The 13,059-nt window shown below is 39.1% G+C and overlaps 1 protein-coding gene and 1 long non-coding RNA gene across 7 annotated transcripts in view; one reads left to right on the top strand and one right to left on the bottom strand.

Moving 5' to 3' along the window:
* Positions 1-6,642, top strand: part of LOC126530500 (uncharacterized) — a 35,777-nt gene extending 29,135 nt beyond the window's left edge. Inside the window, exon 4 of the long non-coding RNA XR_011895267.1 lies at positions 5,035-6,642. This is a non-coding gene — a long non-coding RNA (uncharacterized lncRNA). The remainder of the gene's footprint in view (positions 1-5,034) is intronic.
* Positions 1-10,953, bottom strand: part of LOC126522305 (uncharacterized) — a 47,265-nt gene extending 36,312 nt beyond the window's left edge. The window contains exons 1-3 of one of the 6 annotated variants that reach the window (XR_011895260.1): positions 10,155-10,947; positions 7,794-7,878; positions 3-79 (exon numbers count right to left, since the gene is read on the bottom strand). Coding sequence is in view for 2 of the 6 variants with exons in the window: in XM_050171033.3 (XP_050026990.2) it covers positions 3-79; positions 10,155-10,194 (117 nt within the window). In the remaining 4 variants the exon portion in view is untranslated. Of the gene's footprint in view, positions 1-2; positions 80-7,793; positions 7,879-10,154 lie in introns of all 6 variants that reach the window. The other 5 variants (XR_011895262.1, XM_050171033.3, XM_050171034.3 and 2 more) reach the window with 5 other exon arrangements.
* Between the last annotated feature and the right edge of the window lie 2,106 nt (positions 10,954-13,059).

Here is a 13,059-nt window from a genome sequence, read left to right as displayed (position 1 = left end):
ACTAATAATCCGGGAAGGTTCTGGAGGCACTTTCGCACCAATGATGGAGAAGCGTCCCACTTAAGCCCAGAGGAAGAAACTGCGAAAGCCAACGCATAGAACATTTTTTTTCAATCAGTATTTACTACAGACAATAACATTATTCCCCCTATTCTAACGAGACAGGGCGTAAGCATTGGCGAATTACACATTACGGACGCTGGCATACTTAATCTTCTGCTTAATCTTGACCCTAAAAAAGGCAGCGGTCCTGACAACATACCTAACGACTTTCTGAAAAGGTATGCGGAATGGTGCAGTAGATACCTCGGCATAATTTTTCGTAAATCACTCACGACTTCACAGCTACCGAACGACTGCAAAACTGCAAAGATAATACCTATCCATAAATCAGGCGACACAGCAGAAATTTCAAATTTTAGACCCATTTCATTAACTAGTACATCCTGTAAGCTTCTAGAGCACATAATCTTAAAGCACATAACGGTTTTTCTAGAGAGCATTGGCTTCTTGTCTCCCTACCAACATGGTTTTCGCAGTGGTTTATCAACAATAACCCAACTAACAGAACTAGTCCACGATCTTGCATATACTATCAATCACCGCGGCCAGACTGACATGATTTTACTTGATCTATCTAAGGCATTTGATTGTGTATGCCATAACAAATTAATCGCTAAAGTTGAAGGTGTTGTTGGGAAAGGGCTCCTTTCAGCCTGGATAAAAGAATTTCTAGCCAATCGTTCACAATTTGTAACCTACGAAAAAATGCCACCTAACACTGTCACCGTTACTTCCGGAGTTCCCCAAGGCTCAGTTCTTGGGCCATTACTCTTCTTAATAATCTATATTAATGACATCACAGCTAACATTGGTTGTAATATAAAACTGTTCGCCGACGACTGCGTTATCTATAGTGAAATCACTAATTATAACGATAACATCGCACTTAATACATCCCTCAACACTCTAGCTATTTGGTGCTCTAATTGGCAGATGTCAATTAACGTAAAAAAGTCTGTGGTCATGACCGTAACAAGGAAAACAAGACCATCTAACTTTACATATGAGATTAACGGCATACCACTAACTAAAGTTGAACAACATAAATACCTGGGAGTTACATTAACCTCAGACCTCAGGTGGGATAAACACATTTCGAATATCACGGCAGGAGCATTACGCAAACTATTCTTCCTCAAAAGAAGCCTTGAGCTCTCTACAACATCAACGAAGCTACTGGCCTACACAATGTTCGTTAGGCCGGTTCTCGAATATGCAAATACAGTCTGGTTTCCTCATACAACAACTAACATAACAAAATTAGAGGCAGTATAAAGAAAGGCTATAAGGTTCATTCACAACAAATATATACGCACTGACTCACCGACTAATCTTCTAACACAGTCTGGATTGCAAATGCTATCTACCAGGGCAATACACGCTCGCCTGAAGTTCTTGTTTCAGCTTCTAAAAAATAACTATAAGATAGATGTGTCCAGGTACATTTCATTTTCTGAGGCTCGAAAAACACGTAACAAACATGCGCACACTTTAACAGAATACACATGCAACAATGACACGTTTAAGTATTCATTCTTCCCCCTTACAATTGCTGAATGGAACCAACTTGATCCTGCTATAACCGCCATCGAATCGTTGTCCGAATTTACTTCACAAGTGGAAGCTGCAGTGCGTAAATAAAACAATTTATCATCGCACGTGTCATTGTCAGAAATTTCGCATTGTGGTGCTTTCGACTTCCCACTTTTCTTTTTCCATTTTTGTTTGATTGTCGTTATGTGGACATATGGTACACTGTGTTCCCAAAATAAATTTTCATTACTGTACTACTGCTAGTCCTAAGATAATTGTTATAACTGCCATTTCCTGCTGATTGCTTGCCTAGATTGTTCTTTCTTTTTCCATTCGTGTCTTCTCGCTCTCAAAGTGTACGCTTTAAAGCGTATCTCTTCACACAACTTTAAAATTTCTTCACGCGTTAAGTGTTATCTTTCAGTTCGCTCCTATTTTATGTAAAAACTAGTTAATTACGTGTTCTTAACTGCCAGAATCATGTTAATTAACTCTCATGTGAAAACTTGCATTTTTGTTTCTAAACTCAGCTTCTTTCTTATATTACTATCTTCGGGCAATTGTTTTCTTTTTTTCTTCCTTTTTTCAATTAACTGTTCTGCCTAAATGCGTATTCATATACATGTCTACTGTATCGCCCAACTGCCACGCTCTCAAATGAGAGTAGCAGTATTGTAAATAAAATAAGTAAATAAAATAATGGCGAAAGTCGAATTCTTTATTCAACTGAAAATTATAAAATGCTTGCTTTGCTGCAACTATTTGTTTTCAAGTTTCAGTGCAGTTGGCAGTGAAGTTTCATGAGTAAAACTGGTTCAGCAGTGAAATGAACTGTACCGCAGACTTTTGAAGAGTGAAATGCTCAGACTCCATACACTTTGTCCATGTCTGTTGCACACCTCATTGCTTCTGCCGATAAAAGGCTCTTCAAGAACAGCAGACTCTCCGGATCTATCAAGTACGACGCATTGTTGAAAAGGCCACATGATGATGATTTTGTTTGCTTTTGTGATTGGCTGGCTAAGTAACACAACCCCGCGCAATTCATGTGCCATGGTTGCTATGTATTCTACTATAGAAATCTTTAATTTACATTTTCACTTGTTTACTTGTTCTTGGCAGTGTTCTTCCTGCGGTTCTTTCCAGTGTGAGTCCATTTGATGGGGTTCCTTGTTTGCCATGTAAAGGAGAGGTGCATCTCACAGGCCTACCTGTGAGATGCACCTTATTTCATTTCTCTTTTCGGGTTTTTGTGTCTTTATGGTGAATGGTCGGCATTATTCATATTTGTATAATAAAGGTACCCTTCCCCTAATTTGCATAGGAAGGAGACCTATGGTTGCCCCCCCCCCCCCCCCAAAAAAAAAAAATTACTGCATACGCGCCTGCTCTGTTGCCATTGATGAAATGACACAGAGGAATGCATAGAGCAAACTTTAGAGTCTGAAGGCTCGCATCGATGTCACTGGTTGTCCTTTCCCATTATGCACCATTAAAAGCACTCATTGGGGTTAAAACAATGTTTGACTAGTTGCTAACATATTTCATAGTTTCCTTCCAGTGTAGACCCTCACTCCAGGATGCTGCAGGTCACACTGAACATTAATTTCGAAGTTTCAGTGCACTTCCTGAACCGCTCCCACTGCCAGATCCATCCACAGTAATTTTGGGTAGTTATTCTCGTAAAACTTCCGGGTTCCTTGCCTTGGCACTCAACCTCAGTACACTGTAGCTACTAGTATAGGTGAGAAAATTATGCTGTATAAACAGAATGAAAGGCAATTTCCTAAACATGCAAAAGCATGCAAGTTCCTTTAACGCGCAAAAAGCATGGATAGCAGGCATATTTCTAATTTAGTGTGTTCACTGTGTGAAAGCTTACATTTACAATATGGAAGCATAGAACAAATGTTTCAAAGCATTAATTACATCCTTGAGCTTAATAATTAACATTAAAAGATTCTGTATAATTTGGGCAATTTAATCTTACACATAAAACCAATTCATTCAGTTTTGCAGACACTAAGTGGGCTCACAAGTTTTACTATGCCTTTTGGAAGGATGACACAGGAACATAATTTCTGCTGCAAAATGTTTTCCAGTAAAACATCCAATTGGGAAGAAAAGCATTCTAAAAACAATACAGGGTTTTCAACTTACTTATCCGAAATGAAATATGCAGTAATTTTTTACCAGTGTCTTTTATAGTTCTTTCAACAAAGAAATTATTGCCATGTGATGCTTTGTGCACTACACACAAAATTCAGTGAATGACAATGTCATTCATGCTTAAAATAAAAAAACACTGCTTCCCAAGTGTTGCTAGCGGCTACTTCCTAATATAGGTTATAGGCACTCAAAGTTCAAAATTTTCAAGTGGAAATGAGAGTGAAGAAAGGCAAATAAGGAGGTTAAAGTGAAAACACTGTATTAGGCACACCTGCAACTAATAGAGAAGAAAACTCAACTAACAACTCCATGGAGGTAATAGCAGAAGTGACAAAGTATGGAAAAAAATAAGCAAAGCACTAAATCGGAAGTCAGTCGATACACAAACAGATACGTTGAACATTGATTGCACTTTTGTAGGTGGTACAGAACTTGCAGACCGTTTTAACAATTTTTTTGTTAAAGTAGGATGCATAGATCACGACATTCAAGATACAATGCATGCCGCTTCATTAAGAGAATCTTTATTCCTAAAGATTACTAGCATCCCTGAGGTGATTACAACATTTTCATCCTTGAAAAATAGCCATAGTCGAGACGTAGATGATTTAGAAATTAGGCCAATTAAGTACGTCATAGACTTACTTGCACCTGCAGTAATGCACATTTTTAATATTTTCTTGTCAACCGGAGTTTTCCCGCGTAATATGCAGGTAGCGAGAGTAATAGTTCACAAAGGAGGTGACAAAAATAATATGGGCAATTATTGGCCAGTATCTATACTTCCTGTGCTATCAAAGGGACTCAAAAAAATTGTTAACTTTTGTATTAATAAATTTTCGCAAAAACATAGCCTGCTAACCGACTGTCAACACGGGTTTAAGAAAAAGCGGTCTATGGAAACTGCTTTAAGTATACAGAAGGAGCTTATTCTAGAGAACACTGACAAAAAATTTCTGACTTTAGGGTTATACTTAGACTTCAGCAAAGCCTTTGAGAGGGTCAACCAGAAATTGCTGCTGATAAAGCTGGAAAAATATGGCTCCCGAGGAATAACACTTGAACTTATCTGATCTTATTTAGAAAGCCGACATCAGTTTGCTGAAATTAATGAGAACAGATCGCAGATAAAATCTTTGACAGCGAGTGTGCCCCAAGGTAGCATTCTTGGCCCGATACTTTTCCTGTATTACATTAAGGATATTGTACAAGTGAGCGATATGTGTAAATTTGTCACGTATGCAGATGATTGCTCTGTTTTCTTTACAGGTAAAGATTTAAAAGAAATAACGCCTATAGCAAGCTCCGTTTGTTATGGACTTCAAGCATGGTCTAAGGCAAACGGCCTCATCCTCAATGAAACCAAAACAAAGTGCGTTATTTTTCATGCTCTGGGAAGTTCTACTACATTGCCAGATAATATTGTGTGGGGTCTGTATAAAATTAACCTTACGTCATCCATAAAAACCCTAGGCATAATACTCGCAGAGCATATGTCCTGGAATGAACACGTTAGTCATGTTTGCTCAAAGGTACGAAAAGTTGTTGGTGTGTTAAATTGCAATTGAAGTGCATTACATTTTCAAGTTAAGTGTCTCATTTATCATGCTCTTCTCCATTCACACCTCAGTTACTGTTCACTTATATGGGGTAACACTACAGCGCTAAATATTCAAATGCTGGAAATACTTCAAAAGAAAGCAATTCGGGCAATAGCGAACGTTTCTTTTTTCGAGCATACGCAAGAGCTTTTCCAACAAAACAGAATAATCAGAGCCTGTGACACATATAAATTCAAAACATTACTAAGCTATAGAAATGCTATGCTGGGAAAACTCGATTCATTCCTAGCCCCGGCAACTCTACAACAAAATAGAAGTGCATATTCATATCGTCACCAGGCACCATGGCAGATCCCTTTCTCACGTACTAATTATGGCTGCCAATGCCTTAAACATACACTACCGTCCCTACTTAACTATTTTAACCAACAACATGTTGATGTGTTATCTCTAAACAAAACTAAAATATTGGATTTGTTCTTATAGATGTGTATTGTTAACTGCTCCAACAGTTCCGCAGAACTTATCATATATTCTCATTTTGTTTATACCTTCACACTTGTAACTACTATTCCTAGAATCCGGGTTTCCGCTGCAGTGATTGTGCCCGAACCACGTGGCAGGGTTTCGTGTTGTAAACTGGATGCTGCAAAGGGCGTCTTCGCGTTTGTTAAAATTCAAGGATGTGATGACGCCCTGGGCTACGTTGCCGTGATGTCTGTCGCGAAAGCAGCAGCCTATATGCAGATTTTTTTTTTATGTTTTTTAACATAGATGCACATATATATTTGCAAGTATGTAAAATAATTTCTGAAAAGAGAATGTTTCCTGATGGTAACTTAACTTGTGTTTATTGTAAACTTCTGTGAAATTTGTTATATTTATATATGTATGTGTGTGTATGTATATATATGCTTTTGCATTCTTATTTATTTATTTATTTTACAATACTGCAGGCCATCGTCGGGCCCATGCAGGAGTGGTTACAACATGGAATACAGTACAAAAAAAGAATAAAGTGAAACTAGTGTATCCAAAACAAAGAGCATTAGCACACACAAAAAAGAACACACTCAATAAATATATACACTGTTTAAATGAGCCGTCTGGGAAGCAGGAGAAACAGCGTTTACCATAAGAATGCATCTACAGAGGCTGCATATGAAATACAGGTAATATCACCATTCGAATTCCAGATTCTCAATACTGTCAATAATTGCGTTGGCAGATGGGCAATTTACGGCTCTAGAGGGTAGTATGTTCCAATGGGAAATGGCGTGTGGGAATAAAGAGTACTTGTGAGTGTTATTATGGCTGGGATGGTGTCGTATTGATTTATTATGGTTGGTTCGGGCAGAAAGTCTGAATGGCGCTTGAATGTATGTTGCTTGTGGTATTCGATACGAGTCGTGATAAAGTAAGTATAGAAATTTTAATCTGGAAATCATTCTATGTTGAGCCAGTGATTGAATGTTAGCCTTGACGCGCAGGTTCGTAATGCTCGTTTGACGTGAATATTGTGAATATATAAATCTCAATGCTAAGTTCTGTATGCGTTCTAGTTTCTCGGTTAAATACTTCTGGTGCGGGGCCCAAATTATGTCAGCATACTCTAAAGAGGGTCTAATGAGGGTTTTGTATACATTTAAGTTAACACTAGGAGGTGTGTTTCTAAGTTTTCTTCTCAAGAAATGTAGTTTACCTAGGGCCTTGTCATATATGTTATTTATATGAGTTTCCCAATTTAATTTCGTTGTAAGAGTGACCTCGAGATATGTGACCTCCTCATATTTTCTTAGTGATATATTGTTTATTGTGTATGTAAACTGAAGCACATTTTTCTTGTGAGTGAAGGAGATACTGGTAGTTTTTGATGCATTCAGTTTCATCCCCCAAATGTTGCACCAATTTTGTACAGCAGCTAACGAATCATCTAGTTTTACCTGATCCTCTCTGGTATTCACTGTTGCGTACACAACGCAATCATCGACGAATAGGCGGCTGAACGCATGAACGAATATCGTTGATGTAGATCAGAAATAGGAGGGGCGCTAGAACCGAGCCTTGTGGAACACCAGAAAAAACATTGACGTAATCAGACGTAATATCATTCACAGCTACGCATTGCTTTCTGTTTTCGAGATAGTTCTTGATCCATGATACTGTTTTCTCGTGTACACCAATGGCAATTAGTTTAGTAAAAAGATCTGGATGAGGAACAACATCAAAGGCCTTTGAAAAATCTAAGAAAATGGCATCTATTTGGCTTCTGTTATTTATTGTGGTAGCTACATCATGGGTTAACTCAGCTAACTGAGTAATAGTACTTAGACCTGAACGTAATCCATGTTGCCGGCTGTATAGTAGGTTATTATTCTCTAAGTGCAATATTATGGCCTTATAAATAATATGTTCGAACAATTTACTGGATGCACATGTTAATGAAACAGATCTATAGTTACTTACGTCGAGTTTAAAGCCATATTTGTGCACAGGTATTACTTTGGCCCTTCGCCAGTCGTCAGGTATCACTGAAGTTTCCAAAGATCGCCTGTAAATTACGTACAAGTATTTTGACATCCAAACTGCATGTTTTTGCAAAAATGCATCTGATATAAGATCAGGGAAACAGGGTTTCTTTACATCCAGTTTTTGTAAGAGTCAAAGAATTCCTTGTTGGTCGATATCTATTTCAGGCATTGGATTCTCGAAATGATAATGTAGTTCTGTTAAATACAGATAGAAAAAATTCATTAAATTTGCTTGCTATGACGTCAGGCTGAACAACCGTCTCGTTTGAAACAGTAATCTGCGATACGGTGTGCCACTCCCTCGATAGGTAGCACCAGGATTTTTGTGGTTTATTCGTCATGTAAGAAGGCAGAGTAACAGTGAAAAAACGCTCCTTGGCCATATGTTTATCTTATCTTGTAATAAGCGTACGAGATCTTGAAGGTCACGTGTGGTTTTCTTTCTGCGCTTCCTTTTAATTTTTCGTTTTAAATGTATTATTTCGCGCGATACCCAAGGATGTTCTCTGTTCACTCTTTTCTTTCTGGAGGGAATGTAGTTTTCTTCACAAAAGTGTACAATATGCTTAAAACGTAACCATAATTCATTTACGTCATGAAGTAATGAAACCTGCAGAAAGCAGGCGTTTAAATATTCTGAGATAGCATTGTCATCCGCTCTTGAGTAATCCCTGATAACAGCAATCGATGGCTTAACGCGTTCACAGTTTCCTAAAATCGGACAGGAGAATACAATAGTTTTATGGTCCGAAATGCTATTTTCAACGTTTAATGTGTTATTTTGAAATAGACTGCTTACGAACATCAGATCAAGCACAGAACATGACGGACCAGCTATTCTAGTCGGTTTGGAAACTAGCAGGTCTAGAGAGAAGGTAAATGACATGAACAATAGTGATTCAGCACTTTTTGCGTCGGAGCTGTTGTGCGAAATATTAGACCAATTGATTCCTGGTAAATTGAAATCACCCGTGATAATAATATTGGAACGTGAATAAGTGTGTTGTGCAATGTAATCATGCATAACGTCTAGGTATTCAGGGGGCGCATTCGGAGGTCGGTATACGCCACCCAGAAATATGCTTTTTCCATTAAATGTAAGGTTACACCATACGCTTTCATGGTCAGGTATGCTGTTTAAAACTGTGAATTTTATGTTAGATTTAATTGCGACAGCTACACCTCCCCCCCGCGATTCTCTGTCTTTCCGTATGAGCCGATAAGAAGGTGGAAACACTTCGGAATCTTGGACGCTTTCCTGAAGCCAGGTTTCCGTGATGACTATAACGTGCGGTTGATGGGCTGCAACTATGCTTTCAAGTGGGCTGGACTTATTGACTACGCTGCGCGCATTCAGTGATAACACTCTGATACATTTCGTACGTTGTTGTCACGTGCCATCGCAAGCTGCTGGGCCAGCGTGTGCAGAAGTTTTCGGTTTAGATTGTTCAATTCTTCTGACCTCACACTCATTCCATATAAAGGTGTTGCCATTTATTTTTAGTTTATCAAATGACAGAGATACCTTTGCCCCTTTCGCCTTGTCACTTACTGCAGAACACCATAATTTAGCACGTGTGTTGCATACTTTCTTTGAGAAATCCTCGGATATTGAAATCCGGGTGTTTTTCACCTTGAAGCAGCTTGATAATATTTTGTTTTTCTCAGCGAAGTTGAATAGCCTGATAATAACGGGGCGTGTCCTTTGGCTTTGCTTTGTACCAATTCTGTGAACTCGTTCTATTGAGTTAATTTCTATTCCTAGGATCTTCTTAAGTATACCGTGCACTTCTTCTTCAAGTGTTTTAACATCTTCATCAGAGCTCTCTCTTAATCCATAAATTACTAGGTTATTCCGCCTACTTCTATTTTCTAAATCATCGACCTTCGATGCCAGATATTCTACTTGCATCATGGTAGATTTACAAGATTCCTCGCAGTGTACTATCCTGTCTTCGCATTCTTTCCATAATCCCCTTTCATTCTCAATAACTGTCATTCTTTCTTGCAAATCTGCAACTATTGTCTCCACATGCTTGATATTTGAAGACAGTTGTTTCAGTGTTTTGTTCGTTTCCTTTTGTTCTCTTAGAATGTGTTTCATTAGTTCCCGCTGCGAACATTCATCTGAATCAGAGTAAGGGCCTGGATTTTGTTTGTCTCCGGATGTTAGTAACATTAAGCGGACAACATTAAAACAACCTCGCAAAATAGCAACACAGCATTGTGGACTTGGGAGCACCGTTAACGTTACGCCGTTGTCTCTAACTGAAGAGACTAAATGCTGGTCACTAACCTGTGCGATCAGAAAAAATTTGATCAGCATCCGTGCTCATTCGGTGCTTCCAAGTCCACTGAAGGGAATGTCGAAAAGGCTGCTGCTTTTATCCGGGTGCCACGATGTCTCCGTCGACGTCACCGTGCTGGTCAGGTGGTCCCAGTGCAGTGCACGTGGTACAGCTTCCTGCGACTTGTTTTGTCCGATGAAGCCAGCAGGGCAGACAGCCGGAGGTAGCAGTAGATAGGCCTGATGCAGTGCATGCTCAGACCCTGCGTCGACGAATCCGGTCCTCGACAGCACGATCTGTGCGATCAGAAAAAATTTGATCAGCATCCGTACTCGTTCGGTGCTTCCAAGTCCACTATGATATATGCAACTGAGTCTGTGTTAAATAATAATATGCAAGATAACAGATTATAATTGTATACTGGGAGTCATTTGACACAACTGTATTACAACTAGTTTCCATGTAATAACATGAAAATTTCTATATGTATTTGTGTTTAAAAAACTCTTATATCCACACTTTATGCGTAATTGTATTGCTACACCAGCCGCTTCCGTGCCTGTCTGGGAGACCGGAACTTTCTCAAGCCGAAGAGATTTCGGCTTTTTTCCCGGCTCTCCCTTTTTCACCTTGTATCCAGTGGTAAAAATAAAAATCATGATGATGATGATGTAGCAGAATATGATCACAGAACTGAAATGCCACTGTACTGAATTTTGTTAAACTGAAAGGCATTTGCATTGGGTTGAATGGGGTTTCGATGGGGGATACAAAAAAAGTTCGTACAGCTGAACAATTTGCTTAAGTGACGTTCAAGTGGTAGTTTACTGTATATTGGTTTTCTTGGATAAAAGATTTAGTTGGAAACAGTGCCTTGTATGTCTTCATTTTTTCTGAAACATTGCTCGATGAACAAGAGGCGCAAAAAGACGCCTTTCTATTTTGTCTCTTCCGACCTAACTGGCATTTGGCGAATACCTCTTGCGTGCGGGAGAAAGTAAGGAGGGGGGGGGGGTATATTGGAAAAAAGTTGGCAGTGTCTGGCTCCTCCTGGGGTGGTGTTAGAGGTGTGTATGAACCACTACTTAGATAAATCGAACTCGGTACCTTTTTCTCAGTACAAACATTCGTGAATGTTAACTTCTTATTCTAGCAGTTTAAAAATGTCTGGATAGGCCCTATATCACTATGTCCCAAGCCTCCTATTTTTTTATTTAAAAGGACTTGAAAGCATTTGAACTTCAATGTTAATGAAAAGAATGTTACAACTTTCAATAGCAAGGGATTGCTATTATCAAGACTCCACAAAACGATGCAAAAAGGGCTGTTCTGCCATGAACAATTTTCAATATTGTAATTCTGAGAAGCGGTTATTAAGTTTTGAGGGGAAAGTTTGTTGAATGTATGTTCCAGCTTGTAAACCGCACACAAACTATTTGAGGGCGGTAAGAAGATTCTCTATTGTTTAATATCAAGAGTTGACGAACAGCCGCAGTTCAGCAATGTCATGTGTTTTCTCATTTTGAAGAGCAAAAATTATTTCAACATATCTGAGCTATCAACACTACAATAGTAATGACGCTAGCCATTAATCAAGTGGGGGACCAAGATAACAATTTTTTTTTCAGGGTGGGGGGCTCAGCCCCCCCCCCCCTGAAAATCTCCGGAGGGGGCTCGGGCCCCCCACATAGTCACCGTCTATGCTGCTATGTTAACATGGATGGTATTATATGTGCATTTCTCAAGTGAATAAATTAAACAAAGTACACGTAGTTCATTTTCAAGGGAAGCAACATTGAAGCAATCAATTTTGCATCTTTCCATTTTAAGGTGAAAGCCTTAGATGCCTATGCTTTAAGGTCTCATTGTGAGGTACAGAAAATATCATGTGACCCAAGGAAGGCCAGAAGCGAACGAAAACATGTCCAGCCATGTATAAGACATGATTAATGATTATCAGAGTTATCACTATGTGGTACCTGTTTCCAAGTTCCTGTGATGATGTCAAAGGTTATTTCAGATACACCGCTTCATCACTATCATTATATACAGTTCTTTCATATGTGAATGCATAGCTTGTAGAAGACAGGTAGGTAGAACCATAATGCAGAACGGACCATTTGTTAAAGAATTGGTTTCCTTCAAATGACGATCCATCTATAAGATATTTATAATGCGTGGGACATTGCACCAAACTGGTAGCCCATGACGATGAGGTGCTCATTGTTACCAACCTTCTAGTGAAAAAAATATACTTTCGAAGAACTCCCAAGAAAAGAAATGTATAGATATATATAGAGTGAAATGCACATTATTGCAGGGACCTGAACTTCAATCAAAGTGGTGACAATAGTGGTCAAAGTTTTCTTATTATTTGTACTAATGAAATGTGAAGATGGGGATCACGATCCTGGCAACGAAAAATGAAAATCAATGATGACAGCGGTCATTGTCAGCTTAAAGAACTGTGTGGACAGACAGACATGGGAAACCAGCACTCACGTGGTGTCGGAGTAAAGCTGGAACTTATGGCTGAGCCAAATAACTTATAAGGGCTGTGGCGCACACGATAGCTGCGCGCAGGTATGATATACTAGAAATCATCAAGCAGTATCTGCCACATGGTGTTAGCGCATGCTGCCTGCACTAATAGATCTCCCACCGAGCTCCTACATCTACACGAATACACAGCTACAAAATGCATGCCGAGATGCAGGATCCGTCCAGTAAAGGGAACAAATTCGCCAGTCGCTTAATATGACATTGACCGACACCTACAGAAGTCGCTTAATCATTTAAATAATTAGGTGAGAATGACTTGGTTCGACAGGCAAGGTTCTGACTGGTGTTGTCGCTTTTTGTGACTGTTGTCGCGGGTCGCTTTTTAAGTCGCGACGATAGATTGGATTTTTT

This window comes from Dermacentor andersoni, chromosome 6 (genome assembly GCF_023375885.2).
Source record: "Dermacentor andersoni chromosome 6, qqDerAnde1_hic_scaffold, whole genome shotgun sequence".
Classification (NCBI taxonomy): Eukaryota; Metazoa; Arthropoda; class Arachnida; order Ixodida; family Ixodidae; genus Dermacentor; species Dermacentor andersoni.
Note: the sequence above shows the minus strand (reverse complement) of the source record. Positions and strands in the feature narration are given on the sequence as shown.